Source organism: Nycticebus coucang, chromosome 11, assembly GCF_027406575.1.
Source record: "Nycticebus coucang isolate mNycCou1 chromosome 11, mNycCou1.pri, whole genome shotgun sequence".
Lineage (NCBI taxonomy): Eukaryota > Metazoa > Chordata > Mammalia > Primates > Lorisidae > Nycticebus > Nycticebus coucang.
Genome location: NC_069790.1, coordinates 77,533,773 through 77,556,124, shown reverse-complemented (window position 1 = coordinate 77,556,124; position 22,352 = coordinate 77,533,773). Strand labels below are relative to the sequence as shown.

At 44.6% G+C, this 22,352-nt stretch overlaps 1 protein-coding gene across 9 annotated transcripts in view; it reads left to right on the top strand.

Annotated features, from left to right (window-relative positions):
* Positions 1–22,352, top strand: part of ATXN7L1 (ataxin 7 like 1) — a 248,010-nt gene that overhangs the window by 73,414 nt on the left and 152,244 nt on the right. For 8 of the 9 annotated variants that reach the window (XM_053608606.1, XM_053608605.1, XM_053608612.1 and 5 more), the window contains one exon: positions 8,157–8,261. The exons of the other annotated variant lie outside the window; for it this stretch is intronic. In XM_053608606.1, coding sequence (XP_053464581.1) covers positions 8,157–8,261 — 105 coding nt within the window. The remainder of the gene's footprint in view (positions 1–8,156; positions 8,262–22,352) is intronic. 9 annotated transcript variants of the gene reach the window in all.

The following is a 22,352-nucleotide window of genomic DNA, read 5'->3' as shown; positions in this document are numbered from 1 at the left end:
CTGGTTGGAGTCAGTTATAGGTGTCCTTGAACCACAGTGGCTGTTCTTCCCAATAATTTGGCCTGAGTTCATGTTAGTGGAAGCCCACAAATCAAAACCATTTTCAGCCACCCACACATCTTTTTGATAGTTTACCAAGTTAAGTTGAGTGGCAGCTGGTCCTCTGGCATTGTCCCAGGTTGTCACATCTTTAGGCCCTACTAAGATTTGTGTGCCCGGTTACCTCCAAGCAAGCAGAGACTTAACCTTTTAGGCAGGACTCACATCTGCCTTCTTGGAAAGGGCTTAGTGTGTTGAAATTAACATCAATACATTATCCCATTTCCTTTCATTACAGTATTTTTTAGATTATGTTAGAAAAGTATAATCATCAAATTATATTTTTAATATGCTATAGCGATGTTTTTTAACCTTTTTTATCTCATGGCACACTTGAACCTATAGATAAACTTCCATAGCACTGCTTAAATTATGTTGATTAAAAAAAAAAAAGAGATGGGCGGCGCCTGTGGCTCAAGGAGTAGGGCGCCGGTCCCATATACCGGAGGTGGCGGGTTCAAACCCAACCCCGGCCAAAAATCACAAAAAAAAAAAGAGTTAAAAAAAAAAGAATGTGATTACTGGTCTTTGAACTTCTTTTGAAAATAATTTAATTAATCTTGACAAATTTTCACGGCACACCAGTTGTAAATCACTGTGCTATAGTATTAGGTAGCATGTATCACCTTGATATTTTTACGATTCCTATAGCAACCGAAGTTTCACAACCCTGAAAAAGATTTTTGGGGGATCTAAGGCCGTTTTCTGGGCTTTATTCTTTTTTTTTCCTCAAGAAGCTAAAATGCCAGTTTGTCTGTTTTGCTGTCTTTTTCCCACTGTGGGATTCTCCGTGGTGTACATAGATAGCACCAACTGCATTAGGCTGTCCAACTGCCTTCAAAGCAGAGTCTGCTTCTTGCAGGGTCTCTGCATCCCTGAGCTTCAGTCAGAATTCCTGCTTGCAAAAGGAAGGAATCAACCTTTACTTACTTTTTCTTAAGTTTTTCATCATTGGAGCGCTCACCAGTTGTTGCTTCATAATGTCAAAGTCTTGAGCCTTGGAAGGTATCCAGGGGCAAATTCAAAGGCTCATGACATCTAGTTTGATCCTGAATCCACAAAACCAGCTATCTTCTCATCTTAGACACAAGCCCTGTACAAATAGTGAATTGGAGATGTCACCCTGCCTTTTCCTTAACTGTAACCATTTTCAAAAAGGAAATATCAGACATAACCTAAAGTTTATAAATACAACTTTACTTGTCAAAGTGTTCTCCCTAGGAAGCTTTTTATCTTAAGTAAAATGCTACTCCCATTCTTGTGGTTTCTTTTTCAATATTGACCTTAGAAGCAGTTTACCAACTACACTGGGAAATCAGAGTTACTTTACTTTCATAGAAACCATTTATTGTCCCAAACTTTGGGTCTCTTTATATCACAACTAAGCTCTATTCTCTCCCTTCTTTGCCATCTTGGGGGGAGTTGCAGGGGATAGAAGGGGCTCAGGGAAGAGCCAGACAGAAGCCTGGAGAACCTCCGTGCTGTCAGGAAGCAGGCTGAGTGTGCCAAACCATACTGATAACATGAATGCAATTGATGCTGCTGTGGATGGCAGTTGTACCAGAAATTAAATAAAGGAAGTGGAGGACTGTCTGCTCTAAACAGAAGCACTGAGAATCACACTGTGTGTGATAAATTTATGAGCAGCACTGGTTTAATGCTATGAGCCTGATCTGTGAATAATCTCCTGAATAATCCTTAATAAGTAAGCATTAAGTTGACAGACATTGGAAAGAGCTCCAGTAACTTAATTATGCCGCCACCCCTCCACCTTCTGCCCATGAGAACTTACAGCCTCTCTGTGCTCGTTTCCTACAGGAAGTGATCAACATGTTTAGCTCGCACAGTTGTACATAAGTTCTTGAGTTAATAATTGGTGCCATAACCATAATTTTGTATTAATATAGTGATTTCCTCCCAAGTTCACAAAAGCCTGTCTACATCCCAGTGTGGTAGATGATGAACAAACATAATTCTCTCCATTTTATAGCTGGGGGAATCAAGCCAGGGAAGAGAGATGCCGGGATGGGAACTAGTCAGTGGTGTGCTGGCAAATGCTTTAATAAGCAGCTTTCTAAGGGAGGAAGTCCTGCTTTGTAGTGGAGGCTGATTTCTGTGGGGTAAATACTCTCACCTTGGCCAATTCCAGCCACTAATGTGCCATCACTGAATGCATAGTTAGGAAGAGACAGTTAGCTCTTGTGGGCTAGAATAAGCTGGTTGAGACATACAGTTGACACCAGTGATTTAGTTTATGGTTTTAGACTCTCAGATGACCACTGGAGATAGCTCAGACCTCTGAAAATCTTCAAATTAATTCTCAGGCTCTGCTCAACTTCTGATTAATTGGCATGCCTTGAAGAGTGTTTTTCAAACCTTGAGTTGTGACCAATTAAAGGGTGCCTAAATTAACTTATGGATCTCAGTGAGCCTTTTTTTGAGACAGAGTCTCGCCCTTAGTAGAGTGCAGTGGTGTCACAGCAACCTCCAGCTCTTGGGCTTAGACGATCCTCTGGCCTCAGCCTCCTGAGTAGCTGGGAATACAGATGCCCACCACAACACCCGGCTATTTTTTTGTTGAAGTTTGGCTGAGGCTGGGTTGGAACCAGCCACCCTCGGTATATGGGGTCGGCACCCTACACACTGAGCCATAGGCGCTGCCCAATGAGCATGTTTTTAATGAAATAGAATAGAGTAAAACAAAAAGACGTAAGTAGAACAGAGTAGAAAAGAAAATATCAAAGTGTAGCCTACTTGTTTCAATAATGAATGGATGGAAAGAGATTGGGGTAAAAAACTAAGAAATACTGACCCAGAAGCAAATATACCCTTGTTTCCCCAACTGCAAAATGCAGTTAACGGAGCTGCGCCCTCCCTGCCTGTGATCAGGCCCAGAGGGTGACTGAAGTCACTGTGATAACACAGTGGTGTTGCTAGCACTCTGTCTGATCTGCATCTGATCCATTTGCAGAGTAACGTGGGACAAAACAGACATACTTGGCTTCGTCTCTTTGTGGATAGTTGTATGTTGTGTTTGAAATGGGACTAAGCCCCATCTTCTTTCTTGGCATGCAACCACAGCCTAGAGAGCCCTCCTCTGTCCACTCACTGCACACGTGTCACATGAAGTTCTGCAGGTCTGAAGGATCAGCCTTCCCAGGAGGTCTTCTGTGAATGGTCATGAGGAAGAGTCAAAGACTTTGTCACCTGGAGCAAGGACTCTCTAGGGACAGAACTAGTTTGTTTTGAAAACCGAGGGAGGTGACTTTGATTAAACTTTCTCCACACTCTTCTGAATCCTTCCTGGGAGAAGATACAAGGCTAGGCAGCTTTTAGGAGCCATCACAACCCCAGGAGGCAGAAACTGTTATCCCCATTTCATAGATGAGGAAACGCACACTGGGAAAGGGTTCAGCACCTTCCCCGAGGTCACACAGCTAGTGAGTGCTGAACTCCAAACCCGCCTTCTGACCCCAGTCTGTGCTTGTGTTTGGAGCCTTATTAGGACAGCCCCAGGCAGCCCTGTTAGTCATCCAGGAAACCCTTTCAAATATGAAATGGGATCTTGCTCCAAGTAAGCAGCATTTTGCTGAGAAAAAAGAACTAGCTTCAGAGTCCAAGTATCCTATAATCTCATCCTACTTTTTACAAGTCACTGCCATGAAATCTCAAAAATTTTACTTTTGTTTCCTTGCCTGGAAAGGAGAGATGTTGGCAACTTCATAGGTTAATTGCAAAGCTTAATTAACATAATGTTATCATATTGCAGTGTCTAAAAGGATATATATTAATATGCCAACAGTGGTTATCACTAGGTAGTAGCTTTACAGGTGGTTTCACGTTTCACTTTACCCATCTTTATCAGTGGTGCACCAGTAAATGTTTAACAACCAGTTCTCCAAAAGAAAAAAAAAAACCTGATTTGTAGTGTTTGTCCATTTCCGTGGTGTAAATACTCCCACCGTGGCTGATTTGAGGGTACTGCTGTGACAATGACATGTACAATTGACTCTCACAAGTCAGTACAAGCCCACGTTAGCACACTACTATTTTTATTTTTAACCATGCATTGAATGTTTTCATTGGAGGATAAATTAAAAGAGTAAATAGAGTCCCAAGCATTATGCCTGGCATTAGTTTTTATCTCTCTCTGTCCTCCTCCCCTCCCTGCCTCCTTCATCCCCTGGCCTATACTGCTATAATCAAACAGCACACTGACTATGAACACCTGAGGGGGGGTCTTCCTGGGAGCCAGGACCTTTGCTCCCCATCTGCAGCATCCAGGCAGCCTGAGCTGACCTTAGGAAATCAGCTCACTGAGGAATAATGAAGCAGACAGAAACCTCTCACTTTCCACAGGAGATGTGCCCTGAGCAGACAGGTATAAGGTCGAACTGCCCTACGGGAAACTAAGCCAGTGAAGGGCCTTGCAGGCCTTGCACCTGGGCACCTCCAGGTGGCCCTAGTCTCTGACCTGCCTAACCTTTACCTTCCACTTAGTGACATGACAGGTGTGTGTACATGGGGTAGGGGAGACACTGTGGCTCTACAGGTCTCCGGGGCATTTGTGGTGGCCTGACAGGCCCCATCAGGCCATCCAGTGTGTGCAAACAAACGTGCAGAGACACGTTCCCCACACCCTCCTTTGTCTGGTCTCAGCCTCCCAACACTTGGAACTTTCTGGTATGAGAGTAGGTCCTCAAGAAATTTTTGTGAATACTTGGTTTTGAGAGGTTTTTAAAGATTTTTAAATTAACGATTATCTTTTATTTCTTCATAGCTTGACCTGTTGCAGAAAGGATGTCAGGCAGCTCAATAAATGATCGTTGGACAAATAAATAAATCATAGCCCTCACCAGTTCCTGGTTTTATGTGCTTCTAGATATAAAACATGACTTTAAATCTAAATGAGATGGCCAGGGCGCAGTGGCCTCTAGGAGGCCAAGGCAGGTGGATTGCTTGAATTCAGGAGTTCGAGACCAGCCTGAGCAAAATCGAGACCTCATCTCTACTAAAAATAGAAAAACTAGGTGGGTGTTGTGGCAAGAACCTATAGTTGCAGCTACTCAGGAGGCTGAGGCCTGAACCCAAGAGTAAGAGTCTGTCTCAAAAATAAATAAATAAATAAATAAAACTAAACAAGATGCAAAGTGTTAATAAAGGTTGCCAGTGAACTTTTTTTTTTCATTTTATATTTCTTCTGACTTTTCCATATTTTTCAAATGTGTCTTGAGAGAACATGGGCTCCTTTGTTATTTAAGAATTGAATGTATGTTATGAAAATAAGCAACCTGTCAATAAAAGGAAAGGCAGAGTGGTGTCAGCAGCTAAGGCCTGAGCGCGTCTCCCCTGTGGAGCCCATGAACTGAGCGTCCACCCTGCCCAACAGGGCCTCAGGCCTGCACATTGGCTGGGCCTGCCATAGGCCTCTGCTTCCCGGACTCTCGTCACACCTCAGTTCTCTCTCAGCCTGTCTCCTGCAGCCTCACTGACTAACAATGAATCTCCAGTAACTCCCAGCAGCCAGCGTGTGCAAGGCCGAGTCAAGTGGAAGTGGAGAGGGACAAGTCCTTGAGAGCATCAGTGGCAGGCTGCAACTACTAGAAATCCAGTCAGGGCTGCGTCCCCAGTCCCTGCTGGTGAGCGTGTCCTTGGGCACCGCTGTGGGGAGTTGCCTCCAGCCAGGCTTCATCCCACTCTTCCGGTCACAGACTTCCTCCAGGGCAAGTGCAAGGGGTCTCCGTCCAATGTCAAGATAAATGTGTCCATTCCATGTCCCTCCAGGCTGCTCTGAGAAGTTAGGCAGAGCGGGGAGGGGGAGGGAGGAGCCCCTGAAGCATATACTGGACCATAAATGAGCCTTCCTCACACGAAGAGGAGATCAGCTCTCACTGTGGTCCTGGACTGCAGTCAGATCCATCCTGTTTTAGGGGAATTTCATTATGGATACAGGTCAAATCTAACACATGAGGATTTGGTGGGGTCTCAGAGGAAGTTTAATTCCTCCATCAACCCTGTTTGGCTGTGACTCTCCTTCTCTCAGAGACTAGAGACCCACCTAGAACCAGGTAGCTAAGAAGAGGCTGGGCAGGGATGTAGGGTAGGTGTGAAGAAAGGGGGTGCCTGCCAGGGGTGCGCCACCTCCACCCAGTGGCACACGAGGATATGTGGGCATGGGTTTCCTCATAACTTGCTTTTTTAATTGACAGTTTTATTGAGATAGAATTCACATGCCACTTAAAGTACACAATTCGTGGTTTTTATTATATTCCCAAACTAGTGCAACCATCATCACTATCAATCTTAGAGCATTTTCATTGACCCCAAAGAAACACTGCCCCTGGCTCAGCGCCTGTAGTACAGTGGTTACGGCGCCAGCCACATGCACCAGGGCAGGCCTGCTGATCAACAATGACAACTGCAACAAAAAATAGCAGAGCATTGTGGAGCGCGCCTATAGTCCCAGCTGCTTGGGAGGCTGAGGCAAGAGAATCGCTTGAGCCAAAGAGTTTGTGGTGCTGGGAGCTATGATGCCACAGCACTCTACTGAGGGTGACATAGTGAGACTGTGTCTCAAAAAGAAAGAAAAAAAGAAATCCTGCACCCTTTAGCAGTCATCTTCCAATCCCTCCAGGCCTCCAGCTCAAGGCAAGCACCTCCTGCTATCTCTGAAGATTCACCAGTTCTGAGCCTCTCCTGTGAATGGTAGGGTGTGGCCTTTTGTATCCGGCTCCTTTACTTAGCGTCATGTTTTCTAGTTTCATCCAGGCTGTAGCCCAGATCGCAGCTTCATTCCTGTCTGTGGCTGAATAGTATTCCATCATAGAGATGTGATACTTGTTTATCCATTCATCAGTTTTGGACATTTAGGTTGTTTTCACTTTGTCACTATTCTGAATAATGTTTCGGGAACATCCATGTACAGGTTTTTGTGTGGACACACGTGTTTGTGTCTCTTAGATACATATCATATAACTGATTTTAACAATACTTATCTGATGGCTTCATTTCTTTGCTTATAATCCTGGGTAGCTTCCCATTGTTCTTAAAATCAGGTTCACAGTCCTTCCCTTGGCCTACAAGGCTCACAGCTCCGGGCTCTCCCCAGCCTCAGCCTCACTGCTCCCCTAGTTTTCTGTCCCAGCCACGAGGCCCAGCGCTTCTTCCTATGCACAGAACTCCTTCCTTGGTTAAACTTTGACCTTTCCTCCTTCCTCTACCCAGTGCTTTGTTTCTTTAACCTCTGCCCATCTGGGGTTTCTCAGATGACATGCCCCCTCCTCAGGGAAGCATCCTCCACCACCTCAGACTGGGTTAGGTACACCTGCCGCACCCTCTCAGGGGACCCCATCCCTCTCCTTCTTAGCACTCCCCACAGTCGCTACTAATGATGACTGGTGTGATGATCTGCTTAATGTTCCTCCTCCTACCACAAGCTCCAAGAGAGTGAGGAACTCACTTTCATTTCCCAGCTTTCCTGGGCACCTAGCACGGTGCCAGGCACCTGTAGACACCCCGTAGGTATTTATGACGGCACCAGACAAGCCACTTGTCCAGAGGGTTCTCTCAGCCTTGGCATCTCCCTAGGTGAAGGGAAAACCCAGGCAACTGCTGAAGCCAAGATGTCTCCTTCCGTCCCCAGCTCCAGACACCCCTCACTCATCCGAGGGACCACTGCTTAAATAGAAATGAGTCTGGGGGAGTCCCCCCAATCCTGAAATAAATAGGGCCTCAGTGGGTCCCAGCTAACACTTGGGCTCTCTCAGGACAAGGCAATGCCCATAGCCTATGACTCGGGACATCTCCTGAACACTGGACTAAATGGAAAACAGCAGCAGTCCATTTCCAAGGATGAAATGAGGGATTTTCGGAGGCAGTTGCTTCTCTGAGAGGTGGGGAGCTGTGTTAAGACAAACCACGTTCCTTTTAGTAAAGATTATTGCCTTTCTGTGTGTCTTGTTTGAAAAACTGTCCTTGAAGGAATTCCAAGAGGCAACTGTACACCTTCTGAGACTTAATTGCTTTTTCAAAAAACACTGTTTTCATTTCCCCCACAGATATGCACTTATTTGGCCATTATCCAGCACATGACGACTTCTATCTCGTAGTGTGCAGTGCCTGTAATCAGGTCGTCAAGCCACAGGTTTTCCAGTTGCACTGCGGTAAGTGGACTCCTGCCCTAGCGGACAGATTGGCTGCCGCCGCTCTGGGACAGTCACCTCCCCCATGGCTTTCCCATGGGGTCCCTGTGTCTGTCTTAGCCCAAGGCTGTGTGTGAGCTCTTCCTGGGCTGCTACCTCTGCTTCCAGAGTAACTGTTTTAGGAGCTATCGTCCCTCTGCTGAAACGCTCAACCTATCCGAACAAATGGGAGAAAACTCAGTTTGTCTCAGGAGATGGGACTAGACTGTAGCCATCCATCCAACCTGGCGGTGGCCTCTACAGATAACCAAGGGGAACGAGAGCAGTGACCAAGGAGTTAGTCACTCCTGCAGCCTGGCATTTTCTTCCCCTGTGGGGGGTTTGGAAGGGAATCTCCCCAGATGACACACCCAGGGCTGGAACCAAGGGCACCCAGCACATACGCCACTGGGATGCTGCCCCGAGGAACTGGTGTCTAGGTAAAGCATCAGGTTCCACTCCTCCTTTTGCAGGAATGTCCCTTGTTAAAGAAAGGTGTGGCAGGGAACCACTTTCCCTGTGTATCTTAACATCCTTGTTGTAATAAATTCTTTTAGTTGTTCAACAAAAACCATGCAGTCCATTCAGCGTAGCTACTGTGGACATAACAGATACATTTCATGTGGCCACTCCTCTCAGGGATAAATAAACAGCTGTTTGACCCTAGACAGGAAGTCACTTCATCTTGCTGGGTGGAAGTTTCCTTATCTTTACCAGGGAGTTATCCAAAGTTGTAATACACTAACTCCAGAGCAGCATCCTCCATCTTTGTATTTAAGCCATATGTCCTTTTGATGAACATAAAATCTAAATGCCCTCCTTTGCTGTTACATTTTCAAAGTGTGTTCAATATTATGCTGTAAAAAAAAAAGCAATTATAATATTGAATGTGCTTTTGCAGATGACACACCCTCATCCTTTCTCACGCTCTGAAATTCTGTCTTTCCTCTGCTCCTTCAGTTATCACTGTTCTGTCATAAAAAAAGGCATGAAACAGGGTGATGCCTGTGGCTCCAAGGAGAAGAGTGCCGGCCCCATATGCCGGAGGTGGCGGGTTCAAACCCAGCCCCGGCAAAAAAACAGAAAAAAAAAAAAAACATGAAACAAAGGGAGTTGAGCTTATCTAAGCTCTTCAACAAATGTGTTGGGGTTGGTGGACTAGTTTTTATATATGCTAATATCACCTGTGAATACATGTGTATGTGTATATGATATATACATGTCTATACATATGTATACATCTGTGTGCAATATACTGTAACTATAGTTCATGTTTATATAATAATGTGTAGAAAGGGAATCCAGGCTTAAAGGTCTTTTCTATAAGTTATTCCAAGACTTTCCAACTGGCACAAAGCAATGAAAGGGCCTAGAAAGTGCTATAGAAGGAGCTCTGGGTGGCATCATAGCTTGGTAAGTAGGGCACCAGCCACATACACCGAGGCTGGCACGTTCAAAGCCGGCCTGGGCCAGCTAAAACAACAATGACAACTGCGAACAAAAAATAGCCGGGCACTGTGACAGGCGCCTGTCGTCCCAGCTACTTGGGAGGCTGAGGCAAGAGAATCGCTTAAACCCAAGAGTTTGAGGTTGCTGTGAGCTGTGATGCCACAGCACTCTACCAGGGGTGACATAGTGAGACTCTGTCTCAAAAAATAAAAGAAGGAGCCCCAGTCTGAGGCCAAGACTTCTGCCTCTACCTGCAGCCATCTCTGTGTCCTTGGGCTACTTCCTTGGAGTCTCAGGACTTTATTTTCCTTGTCTTTACCATGAGGAGGTGATTTCTTTTAACACATCTACTGCTAACATTCTCATTTCTGGCAAAGTGAGCATGAAAGGAGCAAGTAGTTTGCTTGGCACAAGTCGACCTTTTTACTCAGTGCTCTGTAGAAAATGACCTTCCCTTCTACATAGAAGAGAGAAAAGGTCAAACCCCTCCAAAGAGAAATGGTCAGAGACCCAGAGGTGGTGCCACCAGCTGAGGTGACAGGTGGAGAAACCACAGCAAAGCAGAGACAAGAAGTTCCCATCCAGCCAGCCGTTGAATGCATAGCCGTGGAAGCCTGTGTGTTGTAAGAGAATGCACATGCTAGTTCATCCTGAACGCAAACATCATTCATTCATTTGTTCCTGTTCTGTGGGATACTGCAGTTCACAAAACAAGCAAAAATCCTGGCCCTCATGGGTATCCCATTCTATTGTAAGCCATCAAAACTTTCCCTGGGGAACCAAATTCACTGGCAGTCTTTGATGGAAGGATCCTGAAAGGGACCCAGGACCTGGGACCCCATTGTGCTCTTTGGGATTCTGCAGGTGGGCAAGGCCCCATCTAACTAGCAGAGTCTCTAGGACTTGGAGTGGCTAAGACACCGCCTTCCTCTGTCCTAGAGCTTTGGTGCAAGAGCCAAGTGTCAGCTTAGGAGAGAGCCTTTGTGGCCATCTGCTCTGAGTGGTAGCAGTAAATCAGTTTGGGGGCTTGGAGTTACTGACCTCATCGCTTGAAACCTGATCTCCATTAAGCTTCTTGCTGAACCAGCTGACAAGCACCAATGGGGATGTAACCAGAGCTCAACAAACCGAGGCACCAAAGCCTCCTTTGTCTTTCAGGTGTATGTCCCAATAATACAAAACTTGTATTCATGAAGGCCAGGAGAGGACGCAGGTAGAGGCAGAGCCATAGTAGCTTTTCAGCAGTAGTTTTTCGTTTCCCTAAGAATTCCTCCTGTAGTTTCATGACTGTCTTAGTCAATGTAACTTCATTGGCTATTATAATGTAATATCATAGACCGTGCGGCTTATAAGCAATAGAAATTTGTTTCTCACAGTTCTGGAGGCTGAAGTCTGAGGTCAAGGTAACAGCATGGTTGTATTCTGGTGAGACCCTCTTCTAGGCCGTATCCTCAGACCGTGGAAAGAGAGCAACAGAGCTCCCTGGGGTCCCTTTTACAAGGGCACTAATACCATTTATGATGGCTCCACCCTCATGACCTAAATTTCCTTCCAAAGGCCCACCACCTACTGACATCACAGTGAGGGTTAGGATTTAAACATAGACACAGACATTCAGTCCATAACGGTATTCCCTTTTCTGGTGTTTTGCCTTCTATGACTAGCCTTGCTGTGTTCAACAAGTTAATGAGAATGCTGTTCTGCTAAGTGCCTGGCATTGTGCCTCCCGCTTTCTGTAGCTTTGAGCATGCAGTCCTCTCAGTAGCCCTACAAGGTAGGTACTGATGTTATACCCACTTTGCAGCTGAGGACCTAAGGCTCCAGAGGCTCAGTGTCTTGCTCCGGGTCTCAGCACTAGGCGGATGCGGAGCCTAACTGTGAAGGTGGGAAGCTTCCCTCCAGAGTGAGAGAAGTGATACTTAGCCCAGTCTTGTTGCCACTCTGCACAGATGGCAAATCCTGCCCTTTCCAAATCTAAGGCTCAAGCAATGCACTTGCCAGGGAGTCCATCATTGTACTTGGGTTCAACAATGGTTAGGTTAGCTGCAGGACTTGTTTTCAAATGCAATCTCAGGTAGATCCCCCCCCTCTATAAATACATATGGAAAGCAGAGCTGTTGGGGTCAAAACTGTTGGGGTTAGGGGGGCTCAAGCCCCACCTCCCTGGCCTTCTCCTGACTTCCCCCCACCCACCTACCAGGGCTCCATAGAACATGATTTGAAGTTTGTTGACATAGTATAGAGACCATAGGCTTTGGGGTCAAAGTGATTCATATGATTAACTGTGTGACCTCAGGCAGGTCATCTTATCTCTCTTTGCCTTAGTTTCTTTGTCTGTAAAATAGGTATCCTGCCTGCTTCCTGGGTTTTGGGGGACTGGCGTGAGGCTTGGGGTCCGTTTCCTCCTCCCTTTTCTTCGTGTTGTTGCCCGCTGCCCCCTGCTGGATGGGATCTGCCCTCCTCATGTTCACAGAACCCTGTTCTGTGCTGCATGCCACCTTCTACCAGGCAGTTAGCTGACCCAGCTTCTAGGATCTTTACAGGACCAAGGCTATATGTATCTTTTTGATCCTGTGTTCCCAGCACTCAGAAGATGAGTTTATCATGAGTGCATGGCAGCACTTAAGATCTTGATGTACTAGTTAAGTTAAATGGAAAGAAGTGTGTGTGTGTGTGTGTATTTAGGCAGTTGTGGGGACTTTGGAAATTGGTGGGGTTAAAGGAAAACTGTTTCCTACTCAACACCGCTGATACCCAATGTTTGGACTTTTCTATACCAAGGGAATTCTCTACACGCACCAATGGATATCCTCCAGTTTCATTCAATTCTGACACTAACTACCCAGAATTAGCACTACTCAGAGTTAGTGCAGACCCTACAGATTAAAGATCAATCCCACAAAGTTGCCCACCAATTTTAGATGCCAGTCACAAATATTGGGTTCCCAGGTTACCCACACTTCTGTCTAACTTGGCTAAAAATCAGGGGTTTCCACAACCCCCTCTTCAAGTTCAATAATTTGCAATAATGGCTCACAGAACTCAGGGGAACACTTTGCTTACATTTATTGGTTTATCATAAAGGGTATTTGCAGGGGTGTCCAACCTTTTTTTCTCACATACATTGGAATAAGAGTTGTCTTGAGCCACACATTAAAAACACAAACACTTATGAAAGCTGATAAACATACTTTTCATGATATCTGACATCAGAGATAAGTAAAACAGGCCTTAAATAATCTGCATGCAGCCCAAGGGCTGTAGGTTGGACACCCAGGGATACAAATGAACTGCCAGAGATACATAGGGTGAGGTCCACAAGAGTCCCTAATGCAGGAGCTTCTGTCCCCATAGGGTTGGGTTCATCGATCTGGAATCTCTCCCAGCTCCATCATTTAGGGCAGTGGTTCTCAACCTTCCTAATGCCGCAATGTAATTTTCATTGTAAAAGGGGTCACGACCCACAGGTTGAGAACCACTGCTTTAGGGGTTTCCTTGGAGGTTCCATTATGTAGGCATGATTGATTAAATAAATAACTGATTGTTGGTGATTGACTTAATCTCCAGCCTCAGTCAAGTGGGGCTGAAAGTTCCAATCCCCTAATCACATCTTGATCTTTCTGGCAACCAGCTCCCATCCTGAACCTGCCTAAGGATCCTCAGTTATCTCCTTGGCACAGAAAAAGACCCTCCTAGAGATTCCAAGGGCCCTAGAAGATCTTATGTCAGGTAACTGGAGTCTAAGACCAAATATGTTGAAAGATATTCTATCACCCCTGCCACTCAGAGATGGTAAGAATTTTGGGGGCTCTATGCCAGGAACTGGGGATAAAGACCAACTACATTCTTCTTATCATATAATATCACTATATCACAGTAGCAGTGTGAAAAAAAGATTATCATAATGGAAACATTATGAATTTTGAAGTCAAACAGATGCAGGTTAGAATCCTAACTAATACGGACAGGTGGTGACCTTGAACTAATCATACGATCTTCCAGAGCCTCATTTTCCACATCTTGCAAAATAAGGATGACAGTTCCTGCCTTGTAGAGTTAACCTGTGAGGGACAGGGAAAGTATGTATAGTTTCTGGGCACATGGTAAGGAAATAAAAGATAGCTATTATTGTCAATAAAGTGTGGCTATTTTCTATTAAGTCAAGTGTTTTTTTTTGAGAAATGGGAAAACCAATTCAGCCGATTGCTTCCTGTCTTCCTTTCTTGCCCTGCCTCAGAGGATGTACACTCTGAGGTCAGCCTTCAGACTTTCGCCTGTGATTCATCTTTAGCTTCCCACACTATGGGAGGCAAGAAACGTCTGCCTGAATATGATTTCATTTACCAGGAGTCCTGAGGATTTGGCTTTCCAAATACTGGTTTACATTCACATTAGGCCCCAGCGTTGGCTCTTTTGGGAATGCCATGAAGCTCCAGTTAGTCCAGTATCTCTCTGGGTTTCCTGCTGAGGCACATTCAGTATCTGCCGTATGCCATACATGGGTGATATAAAGCCTCCTCCCAGGACTGGCTACAGCCCTTGCCCTCCTGGCATTGTGACCTAAGCTGGCATCCCAGATGGTAAGGCCTTAGCCTGGAGGAGCCCTCTGCGTGGTGCGTAGGTGTAAGTGCTCTGGGAGCTTCACGTGTGCCAGCCCACCTGTGTTGGCCTCCCTGGGTCTGTTTCTTAGATAGTCTATGTCAAGGGCCTCAAGGGCCTTTTAAATGCTTTATAAACCTCTACCCAGGAGATCTAGGATTTTGATGGATTAGCTTGTTTCCAAAGTCCCTTAGATGAGTTAATAAGGTTATTTAGGGATGTTTGTAGAAAAGGAGAAACAAACCAAAAGACTCACCTTGGGAGTCCCGATTCTACCTGGCAAACATTTCTGTCCCTTGTAGCTGTCCATCCCAAGTTGTGGCCTCATATGTTTCCATGAATTGAGAGCTAAGTGAATCCTGACTCTCTAGGATCATTCTGTTTGGGTTCAACTGCCAGCTCTACCCCTTATTAGCTGTGTGACCTTGGGCAGGTTACTTTGCCTCTCTGGGCTTTTGTTTCCTTATTCTTAAAATGGGGGTAATAGTTTATCTCATAAGGTTGTTGTGATGATTAAAGGAACTTGTATCTGGAAAGCATAGTGGTAGAATAAAGTTTGTTTTTCAAAAGCTCATACTGTCTAATTTAGCAGGATGATAAGCTATAGAGATTTATAATAAAATCTTGTCCAAAGAGTTTTCACTTGTGATTACACTGGAGAGGGATGTTTATGATTCTTCCCCTTGTGTCAGTGCTGTGGTGGGTCCTAATCTCAGCCCAGAGAGAGGGTTATTACCATTTCTTCCAGAAAGAAACTGGGGGCCAGCAAGGAGGGGTATTCTCTATATGTGAGCACAGACACGTATGTAAGGCAAAAACAAGGAGCTACAAGGTGCCTATAATGGGAAAAATATTTTTATTGTTTTTTAGTAATTGTATGTATTTAATCAATTTGGAATATTATAATTAAAGAAAAAATAATTAGCTCCAAGTTGTAGGGGGGATATATATGTATATATATATGTGTGTGTGTGTGTATATACATATGTATTTTACAAATAATTTTAGAGGGTCTTGCTTTGTCACCCAGGCTGGAGTACAGTGGCACAATCATAGCTCACTATAACTTCAAACTCCTGAGTTCAAGCAGTCCCTCACCTCATCCTCCCCAGCAGCTAGAACTACAGATGTGCACCACCAAACCTAACTAATTTTTTTTGCTAGAGATGGGATCTCACTGTAGTGTCCAGGCTGGTCTTAAACTCCTGGCCTCACACAGTCCTTCTGCCTTAGCTTCCCAGAGTGCTGGGATTATAGTATGCACTACCTCACTGAGCCATAGTTTTATAACTGGGTTGAACATTCATGAAATCGTATGATTTACCGAAATAAAAGGAGTGATTTTTTTTTTCTGTCTTTCTAATATGTTTTCATAGCTATTATAGAGCAGAGTTTCTCAGCAGAAGCACTATTGATATTTTCCAGGGGTCCTCAAACTTTTTAAACAGGGGGCCAATTCACTGTCCCTCAGACCGTTGGAGGGCCGGACTATAGTTTAAGAAAAAAACTATGAACAAATCCCTATGCACACTGCACATATCTTATTTGGAAGTAAAAAAACAAAATGGGAACAAATACAATCACACCGCCTCATGTGGCCCACGGGCCACAGTTTGAGGACCCCTGATATAATTTTTTTTTTTTTTTTTTGAGACAGAGTCTTACTATGTCACCCTGGGTAGAGTGCAATGGCGTCACAGCTCACAGCAACCTCAAACTCTTGGGCTTAAGTGATTCTCTTGCCTCAGCTTCCCAAGTAGCTAGGACTATAGGCACCTGCCACAACACCCGGCTATTTTTTGTTGTTGCAGTTGCCAATGTTGTTTGGCAGGCCCGGCCTGGGTTTGAACCCACCAACCCCGGTGTATGTGGCTGGCACCCTAGCCACTAAGCTATAGGCACCGAGCCTGGACATGTAATTCTTTGTTGTGGGACCTGTCCTATATCTTACTGTACGATGCTGACCAGCTTGCCTAGCCTATACCTTCTAGATACCAGTAGCTGCCCCCACCCTACCCTAAGACTTGACAACCAAAAACATCTCCCAGCATTGCTAACATCCCTTAGGGGACAAAATCACCCCCAGTTGAGAACCACTACTAAAAAATATAACATGCCCCATTTGTCATATTATATTCTGTGCTTTTCTGTATTTGATTTTTTTTTTGCAAAGTAAAACATACGTGTTTGTGCCCCGAAATTACTTTTGTGGAATCACAGCCACACATAGAAAGTTGCACAGAGCTGGTCAGCAAAACAATTCCCAACAGATTCCCAAACAATTCCCAACTTAAAAAAAAAAAAAAAAAAAAAATATATATATATATATATATATATATTTAGAACCAAAGAAACTTGGTCATTCAATGGACAAGAGGGGATTACATTTTTCTCTCTTTCTCAGAGAGGGTTTTTATTCCCTTTCCTGATTATATTTTTGAATGCCCTTCAAGTAGCTGTTTTGCATGTTGATGGTGATGCAGTAGAATTTAATGAACTGTGAGCTAAAGCAGAGAGACTGAGCAGAAAAATAAATGAGTGATGGAGACTCACTCCTGGAGTAAGGCATGGAGTGTCCTGGCTGGCATCTCATCCTTCTGTGCACATCCAGATGCCAACACTGGTTGGATACTGATTGTAGCGGATCCCAACAGTGCTACACATGGGAGCCTAATTAATGAGGTCCCAAGGTTTCCTGCAATTGTTCTTTTTATTTTGTCTATCTCTAAGTGACCTCTGGTTGAGGAAGAGACAAACCATTTGTGCTTCTCAGCCCTAGAGAAAGTTAGTCCCTCCCAATGTCACTGCCCCCTGGGCTTCCAAGATCTCAGGAGTATCCTCACCAGCTAATTATCCTGCCAGGACTTCCTTTCTGAAAGTGTTGATTGCTATAGGGCAAGGCTTGGGGGATGGGGGTGGGGTTGTCAGTTACTTTGGATTTGTTTGCTGACATTAAATTTTTGTTGTTATTATGCGTTGTCTTTTATAAGACTAGATTATTTTACACCAGAGAAGTATAAAATAATTAAAGGAACTTGGTCTCATCAAATTCTTTGTCAAGTCTGACAGCATTAATTAATAAGACTTGGCAAGAACATGTGAATCTGTGCAAACTTTATTTTATTAGTAGGATTTTTTTTTTTTTACTTTAATTTGATCAATGTATGCCAGAACCAGAGTTAACTCCTGGTATTGTTATATCTTTGGGGGTCCTATGATCAGAAACAATGTCTGTTCTTGTTTCTTCTTATTTCATCTTTCCGTCATCCCTAGTAAAGCGCAGTTACAATGGATCCCAAGGAAATCCTTTATGATAGATCCTAAGAGAATCCCAAAGGATGAAAACGTTGGGCTGATTACAAAGAAGTACCCCTAAAGCAAGCATTACCACTGAGAGAACTGAGTTGAACTATAGTTTTCTCCACTTGAAAGTTTTATATTTTGAACTTAACCATTGCTCAAATTTGAGTGAATGCTTTGTCCTCCAGAGCATAGCAGTTTGACCTCGTCCCAAACCCTGGCTTTTCTTTCTGCTCTGCTGATGAAAAGTAAAAGTAACAACAGGAATAAAACTAAGAGGCTTATTGAGCGCTGACGGTGTGCTAAGCATTTTATGTTATTTAATCCTGTCATCACCCTAAGGTGCTGTGGTTGTGTTATCCGTATCTCACACTCAAGGCAAAGGAGGCTTGGAGGATTTAAGAAATTTGTTCCAGATCAGCCTGATATAAGTGACGAAACCAGAAGTCTAATGTCTGACTCCAGAGTGCCTTCACCACTGTATTGGTTTTTCATATTTTCATCTCAAGCTCCCTACAATTTCATAACTAAACTTTGATGCAAAAAGATCATTTTCATCTCTTGTAAGATGCTAAAACAGTGTTTTTCAATCTTTTTAATCTCATGGCACACTTAAACTTATAGTTAAACTTCCATGGCACACTTAAATGATGTAGATTAAAAAAAAAGAATATACTTATATGCTTTGAACTTCTTTTGAAAATAATTTAATGAATGATCTTAAAAAAATTTCGTGGCACACCCAAGACCCTCTCATGGCACACTGGTGTTCCACGGCACACTGGTTGGAAATCACTGTGCGAGGAAGTAAATGACAGGTGCTTGGAGGCCGGTGAGCTTCGTTTCTCTTTCCCGCTGTTTTAACCTGCTGATCTTGTCTGCTTATTGGCATAGGTAAAGGCATTGGGCACAATTTTGAGGGAAGGGGGATGGGAAGAGTAAATCGATAAAAGTGAATGTGCTTACATTCTTCTCAGTAAAGTATCACAGGAATGGAAAAGCAAATATCCCAATGTACCTTATACTAATATGAAGCCAGTAGACAATCTAATTCACGCCACATAGGAGAAAAACTCATTTCAATTCAAGTTGGAGGAGGGAGTAGTTGGAGTGCTCCCACTTAATGGGTACAATGTTGGGGTGTATGGCATACGTTGGGGTGCAGGACACAACTCCAAGAGTGTCTACCTAATAAATTCACACCTGGTTGTTTGTACCCTCACATTAACCTGAAATTAAAAAAAAAAAAATAGTGAATGTGTCTAGAGTTCGCCGCAGCATTTGAAATAGACCTTTAAATATCTGAAAGCAAAAAGAAGGAAGCTTATAAAGGGAGTGGAGTGGGTGCCAGATGTGTTTGCCCATAAGTTCTGCCTGTATTTTTTTTGGTTTTTTTCCTACAAATGAGCAGATCCACAAATAATAGATAATATCCTTCATATTCAATGAAATTCCCTTTTTTTCTACATGATTCTGTGAATTGAATAGAAATATTATAGTAAGTGCATAGCAGATGTAATAGCTCAGCTCAAATTAGAGATAGATTCATAGATCTTCATAACCTTAGGATGATTGAATTCATTTTTAATTGAAAAAGCCTGTTTCTTGAAGATTGCGTCTCTTGTATTATGTCTTCAGAGTCATGTGGTTTTGACTAATTGATTTCTTTGACAAATATTTATTTCACACCTACTATGTGCCTGGCATTATTCTAATGCTGCAGGTACAGTGGTGAACAAGACAGATTAAGCCACTGGCTTTCTTGGGACTTAACATATTCTGGGAGGCTAAATAACATAAACAAATACACAATCAAACCATATGAAGAGTTGGCACAGAGTGTCACAGCAGAGAGCACACAGCAAGAGCAAAACCAAGTGCGCAGGGAGGGACTAGACTTTAGAGTCTTGTAGGGCAGAGTCCAGAGTTGTTTTTTGTTCTGAGTGTGGTGGGAAGACCCCCAGACGGTGCTGAGTGAAGGAAAGACATGTGTGGTTTATGTTTTCAGAAGCTCACTCTGGCTTGTTCCCGTGGAGCCTGGGAGATGTGGTAGGGACTAACGCATAGCTAACAATAACAGATGCTGGTGATGGAGAGACTAAAATAAACCTGAGATCCCTTTTGGAAATGCAGCTGAGAGAATTTACTAACAGATTTGATTGGATTAAACTGGGAAAGGGAGGAGTGAGCATTTCTTTAAGGGTAGGTCTAAGGGGAAAGGCCAGCAATTGGCAGTAAAATCAGCAGAGGATGAAGACATGGCAGCCAGGCGGAGAAAGCATTTCCTAGATCATGTCAAATGGCAAGAGGTTGAGTAAGAGGAGAAAAGAGAAATGGTTGCTAGATTGACCACCTGAAGGTTGTTCTTGACCTTAACAGTAGCTGATTGACAATAGATGATTTTAGTTGTGTGTTGAGACTTTTTCCAAGTCCAGGAGACTTCATTTTTGCCTCACTGCAGCACCCTGAGTGTTTTATCAGCATTTGTGCTAGAGCTCAGCTGCCACCTGACCAAATTATGGTCCCTTTGCATCTCCTTGTCCTGTAGTACCAATGGCTGTGCAGCTGAGTTACCAGGGAACGCTAGGCAGTGAGCTCCTGAGAAATAGGACTGTGCCTTAGGCATCCCCTGGGTCCCAGCAGGGTCCCAGCACATTTCCTGACTTCTGGTAGACACCTGGAAGTATTTGAGATAAACTGACACACAGACAGACAAAAGGGCTACTCCAGTCCCAAATTCAAGTGCCCTTGGCACCTTCTAATTCAGCATATTGACATATATGATGGCTATTGCAAATATTTTTATATGTATCCATCCTCCCTTCCTCTCTGTCATACACATCCCCCAGACTGAGAGTCTCACAGAGCCCGGAGCCCTGTCACACTCGCCGTTAGATTCCCCAAGTTAGCGCATGGTGAGTGTAAGATCTGAAGAGTTGATGCACAATGTACCTTTTTAAAAAATGAATATTGGGGGTGGCACCTGTAGCTCAGTGAGTAGGGCACCGGCCCCATATACCGAGGGTGGCGGGTTCAAACCCAGCCCCGGCTGAACAAAAAAATAGCCAGGCGTTGTGGCGGGCGCCTGTAGTCCCAGCTGCTCGGGAGGCTGAGGCAGGAGAATCACAGAAGCCCAAGAGCTAGAGGTTGCTGTGAGTCCTGTGACATCATGGCACTCTACCGAAGGCGGTAAAGTGAGACTGTCTCTACAAGAAAAAAAAAAAAATGAATATTGGAAGAAAGGAGGGAGGAGGCCAGCAAGGAAGGAAAATCAGCCCCTGCCAGTTGTGAATAAGCCAAGTTCCACACGTAAGTGAGTACAATTCATTTAGAAGATACAGCTACTTGAAAGAGAATGACCATCTCTGTTGAGACACAGTTGGAAGGGCTGGCGCAGGGGAACACCCCTCCTCAGTGAGTGGCGGGAAGGCTGCCACTTTGATCTCGGACCACAGCTGATTTCTGGAGGGCTCTCGCTGTCCCGTAACCCCGGCTTCTGACTCATTGCTGGCTTGTCCCTGCTGTACAGGCTGCTCCACTCCGCAATTCAGAGCCATATCAACCGAGGAGAATTCGGGTAACAGTCATTGCTTTATTTAAACCCAAGCGAAGAATGTTGCCAGTGCTGATTCAAAAGGTCGTTTTGAAATTCTCCCCATCTGAGTGATGAGCAAAGCGGCATCTCCCAAACAGCATTCCTTCTCTGCAGCAGGGAGTCCATACTGAGAACAGGAGTTCGGATGGACATGTGCCCTTGGGAACCTGTGCCAGACTCCCCTCCCAGAGCCTCACAGCAGCTATGAGCGCATTCAAGAGTCAAACAAAAATGCATCTGTTTCATGCTGGAGACACATCACCCTTATCTGAATTCAACAACAAAAATGGACTTTTTTCCTTAGTAATGTGGCCCTAGCCACAAGCCCACCCCTTCATCTGGTGTCTGAGACACAAAGATCTTTTCTAACCCTGGAGGATATGCTGGCCATGGAGAGAGTCCACTATACCCCAGACCTTGCGCACTGCACTTTGTAAGCAGAAGGCTTTTTTTTTCCTTATTTTTATTTCTTTGCTGCTTTTTTTTTTTTTTAGACAGTCCCACCCTATTCCTCTGAGCAGAGAACAATGGTGTCATAGCTCACTGCAACCTCAGACTCAGACTGTAGGCATCCCGCCGCCTCAGCCTCCAGAAGCCACTGGGATTACAGGCACTCGCCACAGCACCCGGCTGGGTTTTTCCTTTTTTTTTAGGAGTCAGGGTCTCACTCTCGCTCAGGCAAGTCTTGAACTCCTGAGCCAAGCAATTCTCCCTCCTCAGCCTCCCACAGTGCTGGGATTATAGGCGTGAGCCACTGCACCCTGCTAAGCAGAAGGCTTTTTTTTTTTTTTTTGTAGAGGATGAGTCTTACTTTATCGCCCTCTGTAGAGTGCAATGGCATTACAGCTCACAGCAACCTCCAACTCCTGGGCTTAGGCGATTCTCTTGCTTCAGCCTCCCGAGTAGCTGGGACTATAGGTGCCCGCCACAAGGCCCAGCCATTTTTTTGTTGCAGTTTGTTTGAGGCCGGGTTTGAACCCACCACCCTTGGTATATGGGGCTGGCGCCTTACCCACTGAGCCACAGGTGCCGCCCTAAGCAGAAGGCGTTTTAAGAGTGGTTTTGATTATACATGATTTTTGCCTCACATGGATGCTAGGACCTAACGCCTGTCTCAGCTGCAACCCTCT